The sequence below is a fragment of the Silene latifolia genome, chromosome 7 (genome assembly GCF_048544455.1).
Source record: "Silene latifolia isolate original U9 population chromosome 7, ASM4854445v1, whole genome shotgun sequence".
In the NCBI taxonomy this organism is placed as follows: domain Eukaryota; kingdom Viridiplantae; phylum Streptophyta; class Magnoliopsida; order Caryophyllales; family Caryophyllaceae; genus Silene; species Silene latifolia.
Window position 1 is genome coordinate 91,540,806 of NC_133532.1, and position 24,058 is coordinate 91,564,863.

At 44.3% G+C, this 24,058-nt stretch overlaps 2 protein-coding genes across 2 annotated transcripts; both read left to right on the plus strand.

Moving 5' to 3' along the window:
* The first annotated feature begins 3,867 nt into the window (after window positions 1-3,867).
* On the plus strand, window positions 3,868-5,521 carry LOC141590352 (uncharacterized). Its single transcript, XM_074410949.1, has 3 exons — window positions 3,868-4,866; window positions 4,971-5,141; window positions 5,318-5,521. Exons 1-3 carry the CDS (start codon window positions 3,868-3,870, stop codon window positions 5,519-5,521), a joined length of 1,374 nt encoding a protein of 457 aa, XP_074267050.1.
* Window positions 5,522-5,754: 233 nt separating this feature from the next.
* On the plus strand, window positions 5,755-7,035 carry LOC141590353 (uncharacterized). The gene has a single exon (XM_074410950.1). It carries the CDS (start codon window positions 5,755-5,757, stop codon window positions 7,033-7,035), a length of 1,281 nt encoding a protein of 426 aa, XP_074267051.1.
* The last annotated feature ends 17,023 nt before the right edge of the window (window positions 7,036-24,058 follow it).

Sequence of the window (24,058 nt, forward strand, 5' to 3'; positions counted from 1 at the left end):
GTCAGCATCAGGAGGAGAGTATTTCCAGGGCTATCCTTGCTTGGGGGGTACCTGGGCGGGGTTTGTAGTTGTTGCAGGAGTGTTTCGATGAGGGTCCTTTTTCGTTTAATGTGGACGAGGACCTGGATTTGAGTGAGCTTAACCTCCGCCAATGTCGGCGGAAGATTTGTGATGGCCACTATACTGCTGCTGTCCGGGTGCTTTCTTCCTCTGGGGTCGCCCCCTACTCCGATACCACTCTTGTGGCCTTGCGTGAGAAGCATCCTGTCGCCCCGCCTCCTTCATTGCCTCCTTTGTTTGGGGATCATCATCCTCTGGTTGCCTCTTCGACTGTGGTTTTGGATATGATTCGGAGCTTCCCACGCGGTACTTTTTGTGGGCGGGATGATTTTCGTGCCCAGAACCTTATGGACTGTTTGAGTGGCGCTGTGGTGGCTATCTCTGATGATTTGATCTCTTCTATTACTAGGGTGGTTAATCTTTTTCTTGAGGTCCGGTGTCCTCTTCCTCTCGGTGAGTACGTTGCAAGCGCCCCTCTCACGCCACTTGTTAAACCGGGTGGTGGGGTTCGTCCTATTGCTGTTGGCACTGTCTGGAGACGGCTTGTCTCTAAGGTTGGTGCTTTTATGGTTGGTCCTTATTTATCTTCTTATTTTGATGGTCTTCAGTTTGGGATGGGTGTGTCCGGTGGAGGAGAGGCTATCTTGCATGCCTTGAACCGGCTCATTGAGGCTCGGGGTGCTGAGGTGGGGCTTTCTATGTTGCTGGTTGATTTCCAGAATGCGTTCAACCTTGTTGTTCGTGTGACCATGCTTCAGGAGGTCCGCCGTCGTTGCCCGGTTCTTTTCCGTTGGGTGGAGTTTTGTTATTCCAGCCATGCCCGTCTTTTTTATGGGGAGCACTGCTTGTGGTCTTGTCAGGGTGTCCAGCAGGGTGATCCGTTGGGCCCTTTGCTTTTCGCTTTGGTTTTGCATCCCTTAGTATGCAAGATCCGGGACACTTTTGACCTCACTATGCAGGCGTGGTACTTAGATGATGGCACCATCGTGGGTGATACTTTGGAGGTAGGGAAGGTCTTGGATTTGATTATGGTGGATGGCCCTCGTTTTGGACTGCATCTTAATGTCTCCAAGACGGAGGTCTTTTGGCCTGTTGCGGATCCTCGGAATCGGCTTCCTGGGATTTTCCCCCCTTCTATTTCTCGGCCATTGCGTGGTGTTACAGTTTTGGGTGGACCTGTCAATACTTGTCCTGGTTTTGGCAGTGAGATTGTGGCGAAGAGAGTAACTAAGATCATTGAGCTAATGGACTTGGTTGCGAGGATTGAGGACCCGCAATGTGAGTTGCTTCTACTTCGAGCTTGTACTGGTATTTCTAAGCTCTATTTCTCACTTCGTACTTTTTCCCCTAGTGTTTTTGGGTCGGTCCATCTTCCTTTTGATGTCGCTCTTCGTTCCAGGTTGGAACGTATTGTCACCGCGTCTGCGCCGGGTTTTGGGGATTGGTAGTGGCGCCTTGCTACATTCCCTTTTCATCTTGGTGGTCTTGGTGTCTATGCGGCGGGAGATGTTTTATTTTATGCTTTTATTGCGTCCCGTTTGCAGTCTGTTAGTTTGCAGGCTAAGCTCCTCGGCCCTTCTGGTATTGTAGCTGCTGGCCCTACTTTTGATGATGCCGCGTGGGTGTTTACTGCGACTACAGGCTCTGGTATCTTAGGTAACCCTAGTGAAATTGCTACCCCCAAACTTATGAAGAAATTGGCAGACATTTATTTCGCGACGGTTGCTACTGCCTCAGAGTCTGTTTTCTCTTCGACACCACGCCAGCTTGCTTTATGGCAGTATCAGCAGGGTTCTCACTCCTCTGATTGGTTACGTGCGGTTTCTATCTCGGGATTGGGTCAGACTATGAACGGGAGGACTTACCGTAGTGTGCTTGGGTATCGTCTGGGTGTTCCGTTATTCTCGGTATCTAGGCCCTGTCCTGCTTGCTCTCGGGTTTTTGCTGAGGATGTTTTTGGGGACCACGCTGTTTCTTGTACTGGTACTGTGGGCGTTAAACATCGGCATAACCTCGTCCGGGACACTCTTTTCGACATCTGTTATAGATATGGTATTATTACGGGAAAGGAGGTTGATATCGGTTTGGTTGATGAGCATGGTGGCTCTCTTCGTCCTGCGGATTTGTTGCTTTATTCTTGGGACAGAGGGTGTGATGTGTACGTTGACTTGACAGGGTCTTCTCCCTAGTGAGATTGCTGCCTCCAAACTTATGAAGAAATTGGCAGACATTTATTTCACGACGGTTGCTGCTACCTCAGAGTCTGTTTTCTCTTTGACACCTCGCCAGCTTGCTTTATGGCAGTCTCAGCAGGGTTCTCACTCCTCTGATTGGTTACGTGCGGTTCCAATCTGCGGGGTCAGGAAGCGGACTATGAACGGGAGGACTTACCGTAGTGTCTTTGGGGTATCGTCCTGGTGTTCCGTTATTCGCGGTATCTAGGCCTGTCTGCTTGATCTCGGGTTTTTTTCTTTGAGGATGTTTTTGGGGACCACGCTGTTTCTTGTCTTGACTGCGTGGGTGTTAAACATCGGCATAACCTTGTCCGGGACACTCTTTTCGACATCTGCTATAGATCTGGTATTACTGCGGGGAAGGAGGTTGATATCGGTTTGGTTGATGGGCATGGTGGCTCTCTTCGTCCTGCGGATTTATTGCTTTATTCTTGGGACAGGGGGCGTGATGTGTGCGTCGACCTGACAGGTTCTTCACCTTTGACTCAGACTGGGTTGACAGAAATTGAAACCCTAGTGTCGAAGTATTGGACTCACATTACCACCCCTGAAATACTATATTTCGCCAAAGGTTGGTATTACTTTCGATTTGCTAGTGCGGAGGATATGCAGAAAATTAGGTCTGATACTTGGAATGTCAACGGGTATCCCTTGGTGTTCAAGCCTTGGAGTCCAACTGTAGTGGATGAGCTAACTGTTACCCATGTTCCTGTGTGGGTTCTTTTCCCAAATCTGGACCCTTGTTTCTGGTCTAGTACAGGCCTGAGTAAAGTAGCTAGTGCTATTGGACATCCTATATGTGCTGATGAATATACTACAAACAAGAGTAAGTTGGCTTTTGCTAGGATACTTGTGGATGTTGATCTTTCAAAGGAGTTACCTAAGGCTTTTCAATTGAATACCCCTTACCGTGGTACCCTTCTGCAGAAGGTGGAGTATGAGTGGCTTCCTTACTTTTGTACTGCTTGTAACAAGGTGGGTCATACAAAGGATAGGTGTAATCCTGCTGGGAAGCCAAGGGCTAAGCCTGTTTACAAGCCTAAGCCTGTGGTTCCTGAGGGTGATGGAAGGAAGGTTGTCTCTCCTCATAAGACACCTGCCCCCTCCAATACTCAGGCAAAGAAATCTGTGGCGACTAATTTGTCTAATAGATTCACTGTTCTTCAAAATGAATCTGTTCTTGAGCCAGCTGATGAGGTCTCCTCTGTGGTAGATGTCTCTGATACTGAAGAGGATGTTGGCCAGGAGGAAGAGGTCTCTGATAATGATGAGGGCTCTGGTCAGGAGGATGCTGCTTCTGAATCTCAGGAAAGTGGCACTGTGGGAGATACTATAGTCCCTGACTCTTCTATTGTCTCCAAGGATACTGAGGATATTGATGTGGATCCAGATGGGGCTGTCCTTCCCCATGATTCTCTCCTCTTGGAACATTAGGGGTCTTAATGACCCCTTAAAACAACAAGAGGCTCTAAGCTTTTTGTTGGAGAATAAAGTGGATTGTGGGGCTATCATTGAGACTCATGTGAAAGCTGGTGCCCTTAAGAATGTTAGTGGAATTTTTTCTATATTTCAAATGGTGCATAACAATGATATGCATTATAATGGTAGAATTTGGGTTTTTTGGAATCCTAGGGTGTTTTCTCTCACTGTTATAGCTAAATCTTCTCAGCATATACATTGCTCCTTACTTCACCATGCTTCTCAAAAACATTTTGAAGTGACTTTTGTTTATGCTTTCAATGTGAGAGGGGATAGGAAACTTCTTTGGCAACACCTTCAAAACATCTCTCATCAGGTCCTTGTGCCTTGGGTTTGTATGGGTGATTTTAATGTTGTTCTTAAGATGGATGAGAGGTTGGGTAGTGATCATATTCATCTGGCTGATATGCAAGAATTTGGTCAATGTTTAGATACCTGTGGTTTGGTGGATCATCCAGCTACTGGAAGTCATTTTACTTGGAATAACAAACAAGGGAATGGTCTTAGGTGGGCTAAATTGGATAGAATTCTAGTCTCTCAAAGCTGGTTTAGTACTTTCCAGTCTACTGCTAGTTTTTTGAATGCTAGTGTTTCTGACCACTCACCTTGCCTTCTTAATGTTTTGGACAATGGTTATCTCAGGAGGGGTTCTTTTAAGTACCTGAACTGTTGGGCTTTATCTCCTTCTTTTCATAAATGTGTTAGGGAGGGTTGGGATTCTCACTACTATGGGGGCAAGATTTCTACTTTGTTTCAAAAGCTCAAGAGGCTGAAGGGGTTCCTGAGGGGGATTCACTCCTCTGATTTCTCTAATTTGTCTCTTAGGGTTTCTGTTGCTAAGACTGAGCTCCTGTCCTGTCAAGAGAGACTTCAGACTAATCCTACTGACAGCTCTTTAATCTCTGAAGAGAAAGAGCTTCTTACCAATTATTTGTTGGTCAAGAAGGCTGAATTGCAAGCTCTGCATCAAAGGGCTAAGGTTCAGGATCTCAAGGCTAATGATGCTTGCACTAGATACTTTTACTCTCATCTTGCTGCTAGGAAGGCTACTAATAGTGTTGGTAGAATTTTGGATATTAATGGCGGCTACATTGTTGGTTTAAGGAGGTGGCTCAGAGTTTCGTCTCTTATTATCAGATGTTGCTTTGGGGTCACTAGCACTTTGTCTTGCCTATTCCCGAGGATTTGTTTTTACAGGATATTGTTTCTCTGATTGTCATGATGCACTTGTCCAACTTTGTGTTGACTAAGGAAATTATGGATGCTCTTAAATCTATTGATCGTAATAAGAGTCCTGGACTGGATGGGTACTCTTCCTGGTTTCTTTCTCGGATGCCTGGACTGAGGTGGGTTCTGATTTCAAGGCAGGTGTTAGGGAGTTTTTTGATAAGGGTGTGATGCCAAGAGCTGCTAATTCAACTCTCCTGGTGTTGGTGCCTAAAAAGGAAACGCCCTCTTCTGTCACATCGACGACTTTAGACCCATAGCTTTGTTGTACCACGTTTTACAAAGTTGTAAGCAAAATTCTTGCTAACCGTTTGAAGCAAACTTTGGATCTTGTCATTGGGCACAAGCAAGCGGCTTTTGTTCTTGTGAGGGACATTTTTGATAATACTATGGTGGCTCATGAGCTTGTCTCTAAATATGGTAGAGCATACCTTACCCCTAGATGTCTCCTCAAAGTTGACATCGGGAAGGCTTTGACTCTTTCACTTTGGGGTTTCTTGGAGATTGTTTGGTGCAACTGAAGTATCCTCTTCAGTTTCTGGATTGGCTTATGGCCTGTGTTACTTCCCCTCACTATTCTCTTCAAATCAATGGTGGGATTGAGGGTTTTTTCCCTGGGAAAAGGGGGTTAAGGCAAGGGGACCCCCTATCCCCTTATCTTTTTGTCATTTGCATGGAGGTTTTATCAAGACTTTTGAGACGACTTCCTAGATATGATAACTTCTCTTTTCATCCTAAGTGTGTTCAACTAAACATGACACATTTGATATTTGCTGATGATCTGGTGGTTTTCATTAGGGGAGATCTTCCCTCTGTTAAAGCTGTTGCAACTTGCTTGGATAAATTTGATCTTATGTCTGGGTTGCAAGCTAATCCCTCCAAAACTAGTCTATATTTTGGTGGGGTGTCTCCTGATATAAAGGAGCTTATACTGGCTACTACTGGTTTCAGTGCTGGGGAATTCCCTTTCAGGTATTTGGGCTTGCCACTCTTTACTGCTAGAATCACAAAGGATATGTACCAGCCTCTTCTTGATAAAATTAAAGCTAAGATTATGCACTGGGCTAATAGCTCTTTGAGTTATGCAGGGAAGACTCTGTTGGTTAACTCGGTTATTTTTGGTTTGAACAACTTTTGGGGTGCTAGTGTCCTTTTGCCTAAGGGCATAGCTAAGAAAATCACTAAAATGTGTAAGGATTTTGTTTGGGGTATTGATGAGGGTCATAGGAGGCATATTTTCATGAAATGGCAACTGTTGTGTGCCCCAAAACTGGAAGGGGGTATGGGGATAAAAGAGGTTCTTAGTTGGAATTGTGCTCAAACGACTAAGTGGGTATGGAAGCTACTGTTCAAACCTCAGTGCCTCTGGTCCAGATGGGTTCAGACCTATGTTCTTAAAGGGAGGGATTTATGGTCTGCCACTGCTACTATATCTCAATCTTGGTATTGGAATAATGTTGTTCGTATGAAGGATTTGCTTTTGGATTTCACTGGATCTGCTGACCAAGCTCTGTTGTTGTTGGAGTCTTGCTCTCCTCAGGATAAGTACAGCATCACTATGTACTACAATGCTCTGAGAACGAGTCAGGATACTGTCCCCTGGGCTTCTCTTGTTCATGGGAAAGGCTGTCTCCCAAAACATTCTTTTATAGGGGTCTTGCTGATGCACCACACTTTACCAACTACTGATCAGCTGGTTGCTAGGGGTATGGTGATGGTTAACAGATGTTCTCTATGTGAATGCCAAACAGAGGATCTCCACCATATTTTCTTCTCTTGTGGCTATTCATCTAGGGTTCTTACTGGGATTGCAAATTGGTTGGCTATTAGTGTTGGATCTACTGAGTTACAGGAGGTTGTTCAGGCTTTTCTCTCATTGAAGTTATCTAGGAAGCAGCAAGCTGGGTTCATGGCTATGGTTTACTATATTTGGAAGGAACGGAATGACCGTATCTTTAAGGGGATTTGCACTACTCCTGAGATGCTCTGCTTTAAAATTCGTTCTCATGTAAAGTTGCGTCTGTTTGGTTCTTAGTAATCTGTCACGTTTATGGTTTTTTGTTAGGAGTTTTTTTGTTTTCATCTTAGGGGGCTTCCTTGGCTTCCTTTGTAGGAAAGAATGGACTGGGTCTTGTAATTATGATTATTTTTTGATATATAAATCCAAGCTTTTCTGCAAAAAAAAAAAAAAAAAAAAAAAAAAATAATAATAATAATAATAATAATAATAATAATAATAATGATAATGATAATAATAATAATAATACTAATAATAATAATAATAATGATAATGATAATGATAATGATAATGATAATGATAATGATAATAATAATGATAATGATAATGATAATGAGAGGTGAGAGAGGGCGATTTGCGTGAGAAGGGAATGGAGTTGCCATCTGCCACACGCCAGAGTTCTCGCGTCTGCCACTGCCTCACGCCGGCCACCCAGACCTCACGTCGTCGGCCGGGTGTTGCGTGGTGGTGTTAAGATTGCTGTTGTTTATTTTTTTTTTAGGGTTTGGCGTAGGGTTTCTTGTGCGACGGTGATACGAACGCGGATCTAGGTTGCTTCTGACATAACCGGCATCCGTCAGCCTCCGTTGCACGCCATCCTTTTGCCATGTCACCGCCGTCTGCTCCGACGTGGTTTAAGGTTGTGCTCACGCCGCCTGATTTGTTCGTTGTGTTTTTCTGTTGGTTTTTTTGTTAGGGTTCCGGTAGGGTGGCCTTTCTGGTGTTGCTTTTTGGCCGTCCTGCAGTTGCGGCGTCGCCATTTTTGGTTAGTAGTTCATGGGTTGCGGGTTGTTTGTGGGTTGCGGGTTTTCGGAATTTGCGAGTTTTCGGCTTTGGAAGTGTGGGCTTTTGCTGTTACTGTTCCGGCACTACTCCTCCTTTTGTCGTATGTTGTTGACGTCCTTGGACGAGGTTGTGTGCTTTGTTGCGGTTTTCGATTTCGGTGGGTTGTGTTGCCTCTTGTAGCTGCTAGGTGCACTTGCTTGGTCTTCTTCACATTTTTGCCATACGTGAACTTGCTGCTCCTTCATCACCCACTTGTTGCTCGGTTTTGCTGCTGCCCTACCCCTCCTTTTCGGCCTGGTTCTTCTGTGCTCCTGTCCGTGGTCTAGCAGGCTATAGCTTAGGTTTTATGGTCTTTTTTGCATTGCTTTGTTTCTTTCTTCTCACTGCTTTATCATACCTGATTTGGTTCGATATCACTGCCCTTTCGTTGGTCTTGATTGGTGTCGTGATAGTAATGGTAAGGGCCTCGTTAAAGCCCCCCTACTACGGCACTTTAAGGATCGGCATTGTTGTGGTGAAGCTATGGCACTTACGCGTCAAACTCGTTTTGATAGTTTGACGGTTTTTTCTAATGCCGAGACTACTTTGCAGCGGATGGGGGTCTGGTTTTGCGGGGTGGGTCTTACCACTCATACCTTTCGTACTAAATATCGGCCTAATGAGGATGATTCTATTGTGGAGCCTCCGAATTCTGGTGATGGCCTTGTCCACTTTTTTATTTCTGGTATTCCCCGGCCTTCTGTTTCATCTCCGTCAGTCTCATCTGATGTTGGGGTTGAGCCGGTTGGTTGGACTATCTCTTTGCTTGATCATTTGCTTTCTTTGGGGTTACGCACTGTGAAATCTATCCCTCCTAAGTGTCGCCTTTGGTTTGCTCGGGTTTTAAAAGGGGCATTATATGATGTGGCTTGCTCTCCTGGTGACCTCTCCTGCTGGATTCGTTTGCTTGTATTGCCTCTTTGTATACTTAAGACCTTTTCCCCGAGGAGTAATCTTGAGTGTAGGACCGCTGTCAGACGTCAGCGCCAGGAGGAGAGTATTGTCAGTGCTATTCTTGCTTGGGGTGTGCCTAGTGGCAGTTTGCAGCTTTTACAGGCGACTTTGGATGAGGTTCCCCCTTCTTTTCATGTGGAGAAGGACCTTGATTTGAGCGAGCTTAACCTTCGGCGGTGTCAGAGGAAGATTAGCGATCGTCATTATTCTGATGCTGTTCGGGTGCTTTCTTCATCAGGTATTGCCTCTTACTCTGACCCCACCCTTGTGGCTCTGAAGGATAAGCACCCCATCGCCCCATCTCCTTCTTTGCCACCTTTACCTATTGATCATCATCCTCTCGTTGCCTCTACGACTGTTGTGTTGGATATGATTTGGAGTTTCCCACGTGGCACTTCTTGTGGTCGGGATGGTTTTCGTGCCCAGCACCTTGTGAATTGTTTGAGTGGAGCTGTTGTGGCTATTTATGACGATTTGACTGCCTCTATTGCTCGGGTGGTTAATCTTTTCCTTGAGGGTCGGTGTCCGCAGGCTCTGGGTGAGTACATAGCTAGTGCTCCGCTCACGCCACTTGTTAAACCGGGTGGTGGTATACGTCCTATGTCTGTTGGCACTGTTTGGAGACGCCTTGTCTCTAAGGTCGGTGCTTTTTTTGTTGGTCCATCTTTATCTGGCTATTTTGCTGGTCTTCAGTTTGGGGTCGGGGTATCCGGTGGAGGAGAGGCTATTCTTCATGCCTTGAATCGGTTCGTTGAGGCTGGCGGTGGTGAGGAGGGTCTTTCTATGTTGATGGTCGACTTCTAGAATGCGTTCAACTTAGTTGTTCGTGAGACCACGCTTCAGGAGGTTCGATGTCACTGTCCGGTCCTATCCCGATGGGTGGAGTTTTGTTACACTAGTCATGCCCGGCTGTTTTATGAAGAGCATAGCTTATGGTCTTGTTGAGGGGTTCAGCAGGGCGATCCGTTGGGCCCTTTGCTTTTTCCTTTGGTGTTGCATCCGTTGGTGTGCAAGATCAGGGACTCATTTAACCTGAGTTTGCAGGCTTGGAACTTAGATGATGGCACTATTGTTGCGGATACTTTGGTTGTGGGGAAGGTCTTGGATCTGATTATGGCAGATGGTCCTCGTTTTGGTCTCCATCTTAATGTTGGTAAAACCGAGGCCTTTTGGCCTACGGAGGATCCCAGGAGTCGACTTCCTGGTGTCTTCCCCCACTCTATTTCTCGGCCTTTACATGGTGTCACTATTCTGGGTGGTCCTGTCAGTACGTGTCGTGTTTTTAGCAGCAACCTTGTAGCAAAGAGAGTGACTAAACCGTCGAGCTATGGATTATGTCGCGAGGATTGATGACCCATAGTGTGAGTTGCTTCTGCTTCGGGCCTGTACTGGTATTTCTAAACTTTAATTTGCCCTGCGTACTTGTTCTCCTCGTGTCTTTGGGTCGGCCCAGCTTTCTTTTGATCTGGCACTTCGTTCTAGCTTGGAAGATATTGTCATTGCGTCTGGGCCTGGTTTTGGGGATTGGTAGTGGAGGCTTGCCACCTTTCCTTTTCATTTTGGTGGGATCGGGGTTTATACGGCTGGGGATGTTGCATTATGCTTTCCTGGCGTCCCGTTTGCAGTCTACAGAGTTATAGGCTAAGCTCTTACGTCCTTCTGGTATCATTACTGCTGGCTCTACTTTTGATTATGTCCCGCGTAATTTTAATGAGGGTACAGGTTCTGATTTTATACGTGATCCTAGTGAAATCGCTGCCTCTAAACTTATGAAGAAATTGGCAGATATATATTTCGCAGAGGTTGCCGCTACTATGGACTCTGTTTTCTCTTTAACTCCGCATCAGGTTGTATTGTGGAAGTCTCAGCAGGGGCCTTACTCTTCTGATTGGTTGTGTGCGGTTCCTATTTCAGGGTTGGGGTAGACTATGAATGGGAGGACCTATCGTAGTGTGCTTAGCTATCGATTGGGTGTCCCGTTCACGGTGTTTAGGCCCTGTACTAATTGTTCTCGGGTTTTTTATGGGGATGTCTATGGCGATCATGTTGTGTCTTGTGCTGATACTGTGGGTGTTAAGCATCGGCATAACCTCGTTTGCGACACCTTATTGGACATCTGCTACAGGTCGGGGATCTCTACTGGTAGGGAGGTTGATATCTGTTTGGTTGATGGGCATGGTGGCTCTCTTCGTCCGGCGGATCTGCATCTTTATACCAGGGACAAGGGGCGTGATGTGTGTGTCAATCTGACGGGGTCATCTCCTTGTCTCGGGCATCGGTTGTCGATTTTGTCTTAGGTCGGGTTGTCGGCCGATCTTTGCTCAGCGGAAGTGTGCCAAGTACCGGGGTTTGTGGACGATGCCTGGTTATGGTTTCCTACCCTTCTCTTTTTCTTCGCTGGGAGAGCTGGATACGGATGTTGTGGCTTTGCTCAAGCGGATCCAGAAATTCTCTGTTTCTCAGGATGCAAGGGCTCGCGTGGCCGCTTACATTTTTACTAGACTTAGCTTTGTTATCGCAAAGTGAGTGGGGGCCCAGATTGTTTCTCGGTTACCCACTAATTTCTTGTAAAAATTGTGATAATTTCTAATAAAAGTTACTGGTTAAATAATAATAATAATAATAATAATAATAATAATAATAATAATAATAATAATAATAATAATAATAATAATAATAACAATAATAACAATAACAATAATAACAATAATAACAATAATAACAATAATAACAATAATAACAATAATAACAATAATAACAATAATAACAATAATAACAATAATAACAATAATAACAATAATAACAATAATAACAATAATAACAATAACAATAACAATAATAATAATAACAATAATAATAATAATAATAATAATAATAATAATAATAATAATAATAATAATAATAATAATAATAATAATAATAATAATAATAATAATAATAATAATAATAATAATAATAATAATAATAATAATAATAATAATAATAATAATAATAATAATAATAATAATAATAATAATAATAATAATAATAATAATAATAATAATAATAATAATAATAATAATAATAATAATAATAATAATAATAATAATAATAATAATAATAATAATAATAATAATAATAATAATAATAATAATAATAATAATAATAATAATAATAATAATAATAATAATAATAATAATAATAATAATAATAATAATAATAATAATAATAATAATAATAATAATAATAATAATAATAATAATAATAATAATAATAATAATAATAATAATAATAATAATAATAATAATAATAATAATAATAATAATAATAATAATAATAATAATAATAATAGGAGAGAAGAGAGAGGGAGAGGCGTTTTGGCGATTTGCGACTGCGACTGCGACTGCCCTACAACGTCTACTGTCATCACGTCACAACGCCTGCCGCCGCCGTCTTTCACCCACTGCCACCACCGTCTTCTCACGCCGGTCCCTTCACGCCGTCGGTCGTGGGTTCATCTGTGGTGTTTTGTTTGGGTTTTCGCGGTTTCGGTTTTATGTGGTATTGTGTGACGGCTGCCGTTTTCTGCTACCGTCAGACTCTCTCTGCCATCACCGTCTTTCCCTCCTGCCGGCCCCTTCTACACCGTCGGTAGTGGGTTCGTCGGTCTCGGTTCAATAGGGTTTCTGCGGTGGTTTATTTTTAGCGCATTCTTTTTGCCTGTTTTTCCGACGTACTGTCGCTGTTTAATGTCTCCCACCTTTCTCACCGGCCATTAGACCTCACGTCGCCGGTCAGGGGAGCCCATTGTTGGTGGTTTTCAGCGGTTGTTTTGCGTCTGGGGTTTTTTTTTTCTGCGTGGGTTGCTGCCGTCTTTTCTGTGTGTTCCATCTGCCTGCCTGCGGTGGTTGACTCACGGTGCCACCACCCTTTGGCCATCAGACCTCAAGTCGCCGGTCATAGCTGTGGTGGCTGACGGCCCTGCCCATGTTTGCACTCCGGTGAGTTTCTGTGTTTTGTATGCGTTTGGTCTTTTTCACATTACGGTTTCGTTTTTCCTTTTTCTCGTGATTGCTGCTCCTTTTTCTCTGTCGGTGCTTTGTCCGGCCACTGTCTGCTGCTGCTGCCTTGTGGTGGTTGTGGTTTGTGGTGGGTGTTGCGGGGTGATAGTGCCGTGGGGTTTGGGTTGCTTGGGGTGTTTGTTGATCATCGCCGGAGTGGGTGGTGTGTTGGTGGTCACTGTAACACCCCCATACTCCAAGTGCCTTACCAGGACCACTCAGGTATGAAGATATTACCATCTCGGTTACCCGAGGCATGATATTCAAAAGACAATAACGAAACAACTTAATTAATATAACTTTAGTGAAAAGTACAACTGAAACCAAATCCCAAAATACGGGTACAAGTTCTTAAAACCAATTATCTACTGAAATACTGAAATGTCATAAACTAAAAGACTACAGCGGAAGACTTCTATCGTCAGACGGTGGCACCTCCCAGCTATCCCAGTACTCAACTCAAACCTGCTCAATTACTGCTCACCATCCCCGAATGGATCACCGCAGGTTTACAAAACAACAACCGGGGTCAGTACTAATCACACAACTCAATATATATATCAACAATAAGATAAACAGACAGCTTAACCGTCACACACACAACCACATCAATTCCAACAATCTCAATCACCGACTATCCACTGGACCAGCCCTGCCAGTGGGGGACCGCAGCCGTACCCACCAAATCCCCGCTCCTCATAATGAGTGATAACCCTGTCCATTAATGTGCACATCCCCTTCCGTGGCGGGTTCCACGAAGGGCGAAACTAGGGCGTGAAGCCACTCCCACAAGTGACCTCACTCAGCCGAGGACACACCTCGAGAACCAGAGACAAACAATCACAATCAACAACCGTCACAATACAATTACTATATTATTCAATCCACCACAACACATCAACAATCATCCCATTATGGGACTAATACTGAGTAGGAAATCCTACCTGGAAAGCACAACTATCACACGGTCTCTACAGCTGTATCAAAAAGCTTCTTTTACGAAACCTCCTCCTATCATATAACATACAAATGCTACCAAATCACAAACTACTCCAAAACCCCCAAATCCCTAGATTAGGGTTTAACCAACTTAAAGGAAAGACAACAAAAAGGGTACATAGATCTTACCCTTGACGCAAGGATCTCAACGGTATAACAAACGATGAAAACCGACCTTCCAAACTCCGGGATTTGCTAACAATGCGATTAAGATGATGAACGTACTTGCTTTCTCTCTTTGACAGTAAATTAGGTTTTGCAAAAGTGTTTAACATAATGACGAAAAGGGTTATATATCTTAATCGCATAATTAACAAAACCCGAGAAAAACTCCCCGTAAACCGGCTACTCGATCGAGTACCCAAGGTACTCGATCGAGTACCCCCTTACTCGATCGAGTATCCTAGTTACTCGATCGAGTACCCAAAAGGTTAGAAACTATTTTAAAACGCAACTTACCCTTACTCGACAGAGTAAGGCCTACTCGATAGAGTACCCAAAGACTCATAAATACGGAGTATTACAGTCTTCCCTCCTTAAAAAGAACTTCGTCCCCGAAGTTCAAACCACAACTAAACAAAGGTACTCCCACAACACTTCCGACTCAACAACCAAAACAAAACTCAACATAAAACATGTTACTAACCCAACTCATCCCGACAAACATACCGACACAACATACAAAAAGGGTATAAAACTCTTAAAAACTCTTCGCGATCATCTCCTACCCCCCTAAAAGAAACAAGGTTACGTCCCCGTAACCATACATACCTGATCAAAAATAAAAGGGTAACGCTCTTTCATAGCTTCCTCTGGCTCCCATGTAGCTTCCTCAGTCTCGTGGTTAGACCAAAGGATCTTAAGCAAAACTGTCTCACCACTCCTAGTTTTCCTAACTTTTCGGTCAAGAATCTGCTTAGGCACCTCAAGATATGACAAGGACTCATCTAGCTCTAAGCTCTCTGCCTCTAACACATGTGACGGGTCACTCACATACTTCCGCAGCTGCGATACATGAAACACATTATGCACTCTCTCTAGCGCAGCTGGTAAAGCCAGACGATATGCAACTTCCCCAACTCGCTCTAAGATCTCATAGGGCCCGATAAACTTCTGACTTAGCTTGCCTTTCTTCCCAAATCTCATAACCCCACGCATAGGAGACACTTTCAAAAGAACCTTGTCCCCAACCTGAAACTCTATATCCCGGCGATGTAGATCTGCATAACTCTTTTGCCTATCCTGAGCTGCTCTCATCCGTTCCCTGATCATCTTAATCTGTTCCACCATCTCGTGCACCATCTCTGGTCCTAAAACCACTGCCTCAGCACTATCGTCCCAACAAATCGAACTTCTACATCTCCTCCCATACAAAGCCTCAAACGGTGCCATACCAATACTAGTGTGATAGCTGTTATTATAAGAAAATTCTATCAAGTCCAACCTCTGTTCCCAGCTACCACCAAAGTCCATCACACAAGCTCGCAACATATCCTCAAGAGTCTTGATTGTTCTCTCGATCTGTCCGTCTCTGTCGCGGGGATGAAATGTCTTTGTACTCATCTTCAAAGTTGTTCCCAACGATTCCTGCAACTCTTTCCAAAACCTTGATATAAATCTCGCATCTCTGTCAGACACTATGTCCTTAGGGACTCCATGTAACTTAAGCACGTTCTTTCGATAGGCCATAGCCAATTGTGCTTTAGTCCATGTATCTTTCATTGGAACAAAGTGAGCTGACTTTGTCAGTCGATCCACTATTACCCAAATCATGTTGTTACCTTGTTGACTCTTTGGCAAACCCACGATAAAATCCATGGAAATGGATTCCCACTTCCACTCAGGTACCGTTAAAGACTGAATCTTACCTTGTGGTCGTCGCTGTTGCCCTTTTACTCTCTGGCATGTCAAACAACGGGCCAAAAACTAGGCTGTCTCTTTCTTCATCCCAGGCCACCAAAACGTATTCTTTAAATCCTTGTACAACTTATCTCCACCTGGATGAACTGAATATGGTGTGCAATGCGCCTCTGTCATGATAGTCTTTTTCAACTCCTCATCATTAGGAACACACCACCTACCATCAAACCTCAAACTACCATCTGTGTGAATGGAAAATCGGGACACTGTCCCTTTCTCTACTCCACCTCTCCACTCCACTATCTTAGGATTCAACGCCTGCTTACCTCGAATGTCATCATAAAACTCCAGCTGCACTGTTAGATCACCCATGGCATCTCCTTTCTGCATCATATGTATCCCAAACCTCGTTACCTCATCTCTCAGCCTCATCAAAGATAGAGCTGTACACAGAGAATGTACACTCTTCCTACTCAAAGCATCAGCAACTACATTGGCCTTCCCTTCATGGCAGATAATTTCCATGTCATAATCGCCAATCAGCTCCATCCACCTCCTCTGTCTCATGTTCAACTCCTTTTGAGTGAAAATATACTTGAGACTCTTGTGATCAGAAAATAACTTAAAGATTGCTCCATAAAGGTAATGTCTCCATATCTTGAGAGCAAACACCACTGCACCCAACTCCAGATCATGAGTAGGGTAGTTCTCCTCATAAGGCTTCAATTGCCTAGAAGCATAGGCAATCACTTTACCGTTCTGCATCAACACGCATCCCAACCCATTCTTTGAGGCATCTGTATAAACCTCAAAGTTCTCAATCCCCTCAGGTAATGCTAAGATAGGAGCTATGGTCAAACGCTCCTTTAATGTTTGGAACGCCGTCTCACAACTCTCATCCCAACGAAACCTGTTCTCTTTCCTCATGAACGCTGTCATAGGTCTAGCTATCTTGGAGAAATCCTTCACGAACCGTCTGTAGTACCCAGCTAAACCCAGAAAACTCCTGATCTCAGCAACATTCTTTGGTGCTTCCCACTTTGTCACTGCTTCAATCTTTGCCGGATCCACAGCTACTCCATCTTTAGAGATCACATGCCCCAGAAAAGCAACTTTCTCTAACCAGAACTCACACTTGGACAGCTTTGCATACAACTCATGCTCCCTCAAAGTCTGCAACACAACCCTCAGATGCTCCTCATGCTCCTCCTTAGTCTTGGAGTAGACCAAGATATCATCGATAAACACCACTACAAACTTGTCCAAAAACTGTCTAAAGATCCTATTCATCAAATCCATAAACACTGTCGGTGCATTAGACAACCCAAACGGCATCACCACATACTCATAATGGCCATACCTCGACGTGAAAGATGTCTTTGGTATGTCCACCTCTCTAATCTTCACTTGATGGTACCTCGATCTCAAATCAATCTTAGAAAAGACTGATGCACCACTCAACTGATCAAACAAGTCATCTATCCTTGGCAAAGGATACTTGTTCTTCACCGTCACTCGGTTCAGCTCCCTGTAATCTATGCACAACCTCAAACTCCCATCCTTCTTGTTCACGAAAAGAACTGGTGCTCCCCACGGCGATACACTAGGTCTAATGTATCCCTTCTCTATCAGATCATCCAACTGTTTCCTAAGCTCCTCCATCTCCTTAGGACCCATACAGTACGGTGCCTTAGAGATTGGCCCCGTCCCTGGTTTCAACTCTACTTTGAAATCTATCTCTCTTCTCGGCGGCAACCCCGGAATCTCCTCTGGAAACACATCCTCAAACTCTCCCACCACTGGTATCTGATCAACTGTCGGACCCTCTATCCGGTCATCTCTCACATGGCACAATATCAAAGGACATCCCTTCCTCAGATATGACTTCAAAGTGACAGCTGCAATCAACTTAACTCTGCGTTTGACTAGAAACCCACGATAAGACACACTAACACCCTTAGGACCTCTTAAAGACACTTTCTTTTGATGATAGTCTATCTTAGCTTTATACTTTCCCAGCCAATCCATCCCAACTATCATCTCAAAACCGTCAAAAGGAAACTCTAGCAAGTCTACAGGAAAATCAACTTGCCCAACTATCATAGATACATCCCTATATAACCTCCCACATGATACAGACTCACCCGAAGGTATAAAAACTTGCTCACTTACAGACTCATATACCCTCAAACCCAACCGTTTAACATGACTCGAAGATACAAACGACTGAGAAGCCCCTGAATCAAACAAAACAAAGGTATGAATACCATTAACAAGAAAAGTACTGGTGATAACGTGTGCATCCTCCTCAGCTGCTTTCTTGTCCATCATGAACAGCTTTCCATCGGTCTTCTCCACCTCCCCGGACAAGATCTTGGTGATGTGGTCGGCTTAGCACCCGACCCCTGATTGTTGTTGTTGTTCGTTGGTGGTTTCTTATAAGAATTACCGCCGTTGCGGTTGCCTCCACTCTGGTAGCTCTGACTTCCCGGTTTGGCCATGACCCGGCCGGTCTATTGCTCGCATAGCTCGCGCGGTCTCGGAAAGTTCCGGTGCACTTGTGCACTCATGTCTATTGTGACCTACACCACCACAACTATAGCAGGTCACTCCCCAACCACCACTAACACTTCCACGTCCACGCCCAAAGGAAGTCCCAAAGATCAACCCCGACCCGGAAGAAAACCCTTTAGACTGATTGTGGTTGCCTTTCTTGTGACTAGGTTGGCCACCACCCTCGCTCTCAGACTTCCTTTTCTCACCACCTAACCTCTCCCGAGCCATCTCTACCAACCTCTCGGCTCTCCCCCACCCTCTCATAAGCTTCCTTAACATCGCAAGGACTCCCACGGGTAACTTATCCATAATCTTAGGGGTCAACCCCTCTCAAACCTCGGCACGCATTCTCGCTCACTCGGACCCATATCCTCAAAGATACCTAGACTTGTCATTGAACCGCCTGTAGTACTCGGCCACGAGACATCTCGGCGGTCATCTTAAAACTCTCAAACTCTTCTCTCAACTGACTCCTCACATGCTCCGGTACAAACTCTTTTCTCATAGCCCTACGAAACTCTTCCCAAGGTATAGCAGGTAAACCTTGGTAGCACTCACTTTCACTGTATCCCACCACTTACCAGCTGCCTCCCTCAGATAGAACGCAGCCTGTTCCACTCTCATCTCATCAGGACAGTGAACCAAATCTAATATGTTCTCTATCTCTCTAAGCCAGCTATCAAGAAGGTTCGGCTCCCCAACTCCCTTGTACTCTTTCGGGTTAAACCTCGCTATATAGAGGCTGATTTTAGAGTGATCAACCTCTTTCTCCTTATCCTTATCCTTATCTTTCCCCACAGTCTTTAAAGCCTCAGTAAGAGCATCCTGATGCTCCAACATCTTAACGATGTCATCTATGATCATAAGCTCAGCTCTCGCATACAACGCATTCTTCTTGGGCGGCATCTTGAAACTATAACAGAAAAAGGGGTGGATATAAACATACGCGCCAAAACCTCAAAACACGAAAACAAGCTGCCCAGACCCTACTCGATCGAGTTCCCAAATATACTCGATCGAGTAACAGGCTACTCGATCGAGTGCCCAACATACTCGATCGAGTGCCCCAACTTCAGACTCCAAACAGACCTTCTGATCTCTAACATACTCGACCGAGTAGCTAGGCTACTCGATCGAGTGACCCCCTACTCGATCGAGTGCCTGAGGTACTCGATCGAGTGCCCAAAAACACGATTCTGGACTCAAAATCGTCAAAAACCCACCCGATCAAGTCAGTCCCACTCGATCGAGTCATGCTAACTCAGAAACGCTACCCGTATGCTATATCATATGCTAACATGCTAAAAACTTTATAAAACCAACATTATATCATGACTAAGCATATATTGCTACGCATCTTTTCATACGATCTACGAAATCATTATATCATGTTATTTAAACGCCACATCGTAAACATCCATCATGTTTCTCATTCCAACAACAGTTCTACATATATCATCAACCTTTCTTTCATATTCTCAACCTTCTACTGCAAACATCCAACAGTTATACACACTTCATCACATTCACACACAAGCTAACCAAACAACGCATACGACCTTGACATACACCCCCCATGTGACCGGTTCAAAATTGTAGGGCGAGTTCGCGACTTCAGGACGTCTCCCAAGCCTTTGCATTAGCTCCTACAACCTTTACCCCGGGTTCATTTTAATTGACTCCCTATGTTCATTAGGTTCATTGGTTACGGGTTTCGGATCGTCGCTCGATACCATTTGTAACACCCCATACTCCAAGTGCCTTACCAGACCACTCGGTATGAAGATATTACCATCTCGGTTACCCGAGCCATGATATTCATAAGACAATAACGAAACAACTTAATTAATATAACTTTAGTGAAAAGTACAACTGAAACCAAATCCCAAAATACGGGTACAAGTTCTTAAAACCAATTATCTACTTGAAATACTTGAAATGTCATAAACTAAAAGACTACAAATGGAAGACTTCTATCGTCGAGGGGTGGCACCTCCCAGCTATCCTAGTACTCAACTCAAACTCGCTCAATTCTTGCTCACCATCCCGAATGGATCACCGCAGTTTACAAAACAACAACCGGGTCGATACTAATCACACAACTCAATATATATATCAACAATAAGATAAACAGACAACTTAACCGTCACACACACACAACCACACCAATTCCAACAATCTCAATCACCGATCGTCCACTTTGGACCCGACCACTGCCGATGGGGGACCGCACCGTACCCACCAAATCCCCGCTCCTCATAATGAGCGATAACCCTGTCCATTAATGTGCACATCCCCTTTCGTGGCGGGTTCCACGAAGGGCGAAACTAGGGCGTGAAGCCACTCCCGCAAGTGACCTCACTCAGCCGAGGACACGCCTCGAGAACCAGAGACAAACCATCACAATCAACAACCGTCACAATACAATTACTATATTATTCAATCAACCACAACACATCAACAATCATCCCATTATGGGACTAATACTGAGTAGGAAATCTTACCTGGAAAGCACAACTATCACACGGTCTCTCTACAAAACATATCAAAAGCTTCTTTTACTAAACCTCCTCCTATCATACAACATACAAATGCTACCAAATCACAAACTACTCCAAAACCCCCAAATCCCTAGATTAGGGTTTAACCAACTTAAAGGAAAGACAACAAAAAGGGTACATAGATCTTACCCTTGACGCAAGGATCTCAACGGTATAACAAACGATGAAAACCGACCTTCCAAACTCCGGGATTTGCTAACAATGCGATTAAGATGATGAACGTACTTGCTTTCTCTCTTTGACAGTAAATTAGGTTTTGCAAAAGTGTTTAACATAATGACGAAAAGGGTTATATATCTTAATCGCATAATTAACAAAACCCGAGAAAAACTCCCCAGAATGCCGCTACTCGATCGAGTACCCAAGGTACTCGATCGAGTACCTACTCGATCGAGTATCCTAGTTACTCGATCGAGTACCCAACAGGTCAGAAACTATTTTAAAACGCAACTTACCCTTACTCGACAGAGTAAGGCCTACTCGATAGAGTACCCAAAGACTCATAAATACGGAGTATTACAGTCACCTTGTCCGGGAGTGGATCTTGCCTCTGGCTGCTTGTGCGGTTGCCCGTGTGGTGGTTTTCGTTCGGGTGGTTGTTTTGGTGGCTATATCGGTTTTTGTGCAGGTAGGGTGTGGGGTTTTCTTCCTTCATGCCCGAGCTTGTGCGGTACCATTGTCCTTTTTCGGGTCTTCATGGGTGTCGGGATGGTTTTGGTAAGGGCCTTACAGAGGCAGCTTGGCAGAAACATTTACAGGTCCGATATTGTCATGACGGTACGTTGGACCTTACGCGTCAGACTCTTACTGATAGTTTGACTGTTTATTCCAATGCCGAGAGTTCTTTGAGACGGATGGAGCTCTGCTTGTGTGGGGTGTGTTTTAAAACATGTACTATTAGAGCTAGATAACGGCATAGTCGGGGTGATTTTGTGATGCATCCGGAGTGTGTTGATGGCCTCTACACCTTCCATATTCATGGTATTCCTAGACCTGTGGCTCCTTCGACTTCGATTTCTTCTGATGATAGCGTAGAGCTCGTTCAGTGGTCTATATCTTCGCTGGATCGTTTATTGTCTTTAGGCCTTCGCACAGTGAAATCCATTACTCCTAAATGCCGTCTTGGGTTTGCTCGGGCTTTGAAAGGGGCCTTGGATGCGGTGTTTGATGCCCCTAGGGATATCTCCCGCTGGGTTCGTTTTCTAGTTCTACCGCTTTGTTTGCTTAGGACTTTCGCTCCTCGGAGTAATCATGAGTGTCGGACTGCTATTCGGCGTCAGCATCAGGAGGAGATTATTGCCAGGGTTATCCTTGCTTGGAGGGCACCTGGGGGGGGGGTTGCAGTTGTTACAGGAGTGTTTTGATGAGGGTCCTTCTTCTTTTTCTGTAGATGAGGATCTGGATCTGAGTTAGCTTAACCTCCGCCAATGTCGGCGGAAGATCTCTGATGGCCACTATACTGCTGCTGTCCGGGTGCTTTCTTCCTCTGGGGTTGCCCCCTACTCCGATGCCACTCTTGTGGCCCTGCGTGAGAAGCATCATGTCTCCCCGCCTCCTTTATTGCCTCCTTTGTCTGGGGATCATCATCCTCTGGTTTCCTCTTCGGCGGTGGTTTTGGATATGATTCAGAGTTTCCCACGTGGTACTTCTTGTGGGAGGGATGGTTTTCGTGCCCAGCACCTTATGGACTGTTTGAGTGGCGCTGTTATGGCTATCTCTGACGATTTGATCACTTCTATTACTAGGGTGGTTAATCTTTTTCTTGAGGGCCGGTGTCCTCTTCCTCTGGGTGAGTACATTGCCAGCGCCCCTCTCACTCCACTCGTTAAACCGGGTGGTGGGGTTCGTCCTATTGTTGTTGGTACGGTTTGGAGACGGCTTGTCTCTAAGGTTGGTGCTTCTATGGTTGGTCCGTCTTTATCTTCTTATTTTGATGGGCTTCAGTTCGGGGTGGGTGTGTCCGGTGGAGGAGAGGCTATCTTGCATGCCTTGAACTGGCTCATTGAGGCTCGGGGGGCTCAGGTGGGGATTTCTATGTTGCTGGTTGATTTCCAGAATGCGTTCAACCTTGTTGATCGTTCGACCATGCTTCAGGAGGTCCGCCGTCGTTGCCCGGCTCTCTCCCGTTGGGTGGAGTTTTGTTATTCCAGCCTGGCCCGCCTTTTTTATGGGGAGCAGTGCTTGTGGTCTTGTCAGGGTGTTCAGCAGGGTGATCCATTGAGTCCTTTGCTTTTCGGTTTGGTTTTGCATCCATTAGTTTGCAAGATCCGGGACACTTTTGACCTCACTTTGCAAGCGTGGTACTTAGATGATGGCACCATCGTGGGTGATACTTTGGAGGTGGGGAAGGTCTTGGATTTGATTATAGTGGATGGCCCTCGTTTTGGATTGTATCTTAATGTCTCCAAGACGGAGGTCTTTTGGCCTGTTGAGGATCCTCGGAGTCGGCTTCTTGGGGTTTTCCTGAGGGGTAATATCCGTATAAGACCATTTAATTATAGGATTATAACGCAAATTTAATACGTGATTTATAGTCATAAACGAAAACAACGATGAAACGATAAAGATCAAGGAATAACCTTCGGTCCTAGTGCAAATTGGCAATGAGAGATCAAAGTAGATCTCCTCCTAAATGATGCACCCAAGATCGTCCGAGAAATGCCCTTGTGCTAGAATGAATCCTCTAATTGCCTTGCAATATTGAGAGGATTATTTTGTGAGGTTTTCTTTAGATGAGAGATCTAGGTTTAGAGAGAAAAAAAAGTCTCTCAAAACCCTAAAATTTTTATCAAAATGAATTAGGTTGCAAAAGAGAGAAAAACCTCTCTTTTGTCCTCACTTGGCCGGCCATCCATGGGCTCACTCGGGAAGTGGGCTTCCACTTCCTTTTAGTTTTAGCTCATGGTCCGGTTCGCAAATTGCTAAAACGCATTATCGACGGGTTTTCTAATTATAAATTGTCATCGGTTATCGGTAATTAAAGCATCAACTAATAATACGGGTTAGTTGAATTATTAATACATGTCCGACAAAGACAATATTGTATAATTAATTTATTCAATATACGTTAATCAAATATAAATCGTTTATATTCAATTTTACGAATTAATTGCTTAATTCGCCTTAGCCGTTATTATTTAATCCGTATTAAATAAAATATCTCAACATCACATTTTGACTAATTATTAGTCAAATAACTCGACTAACTTGGTTAGTCAAATTTGCATCTACATGATCAGTATTTTC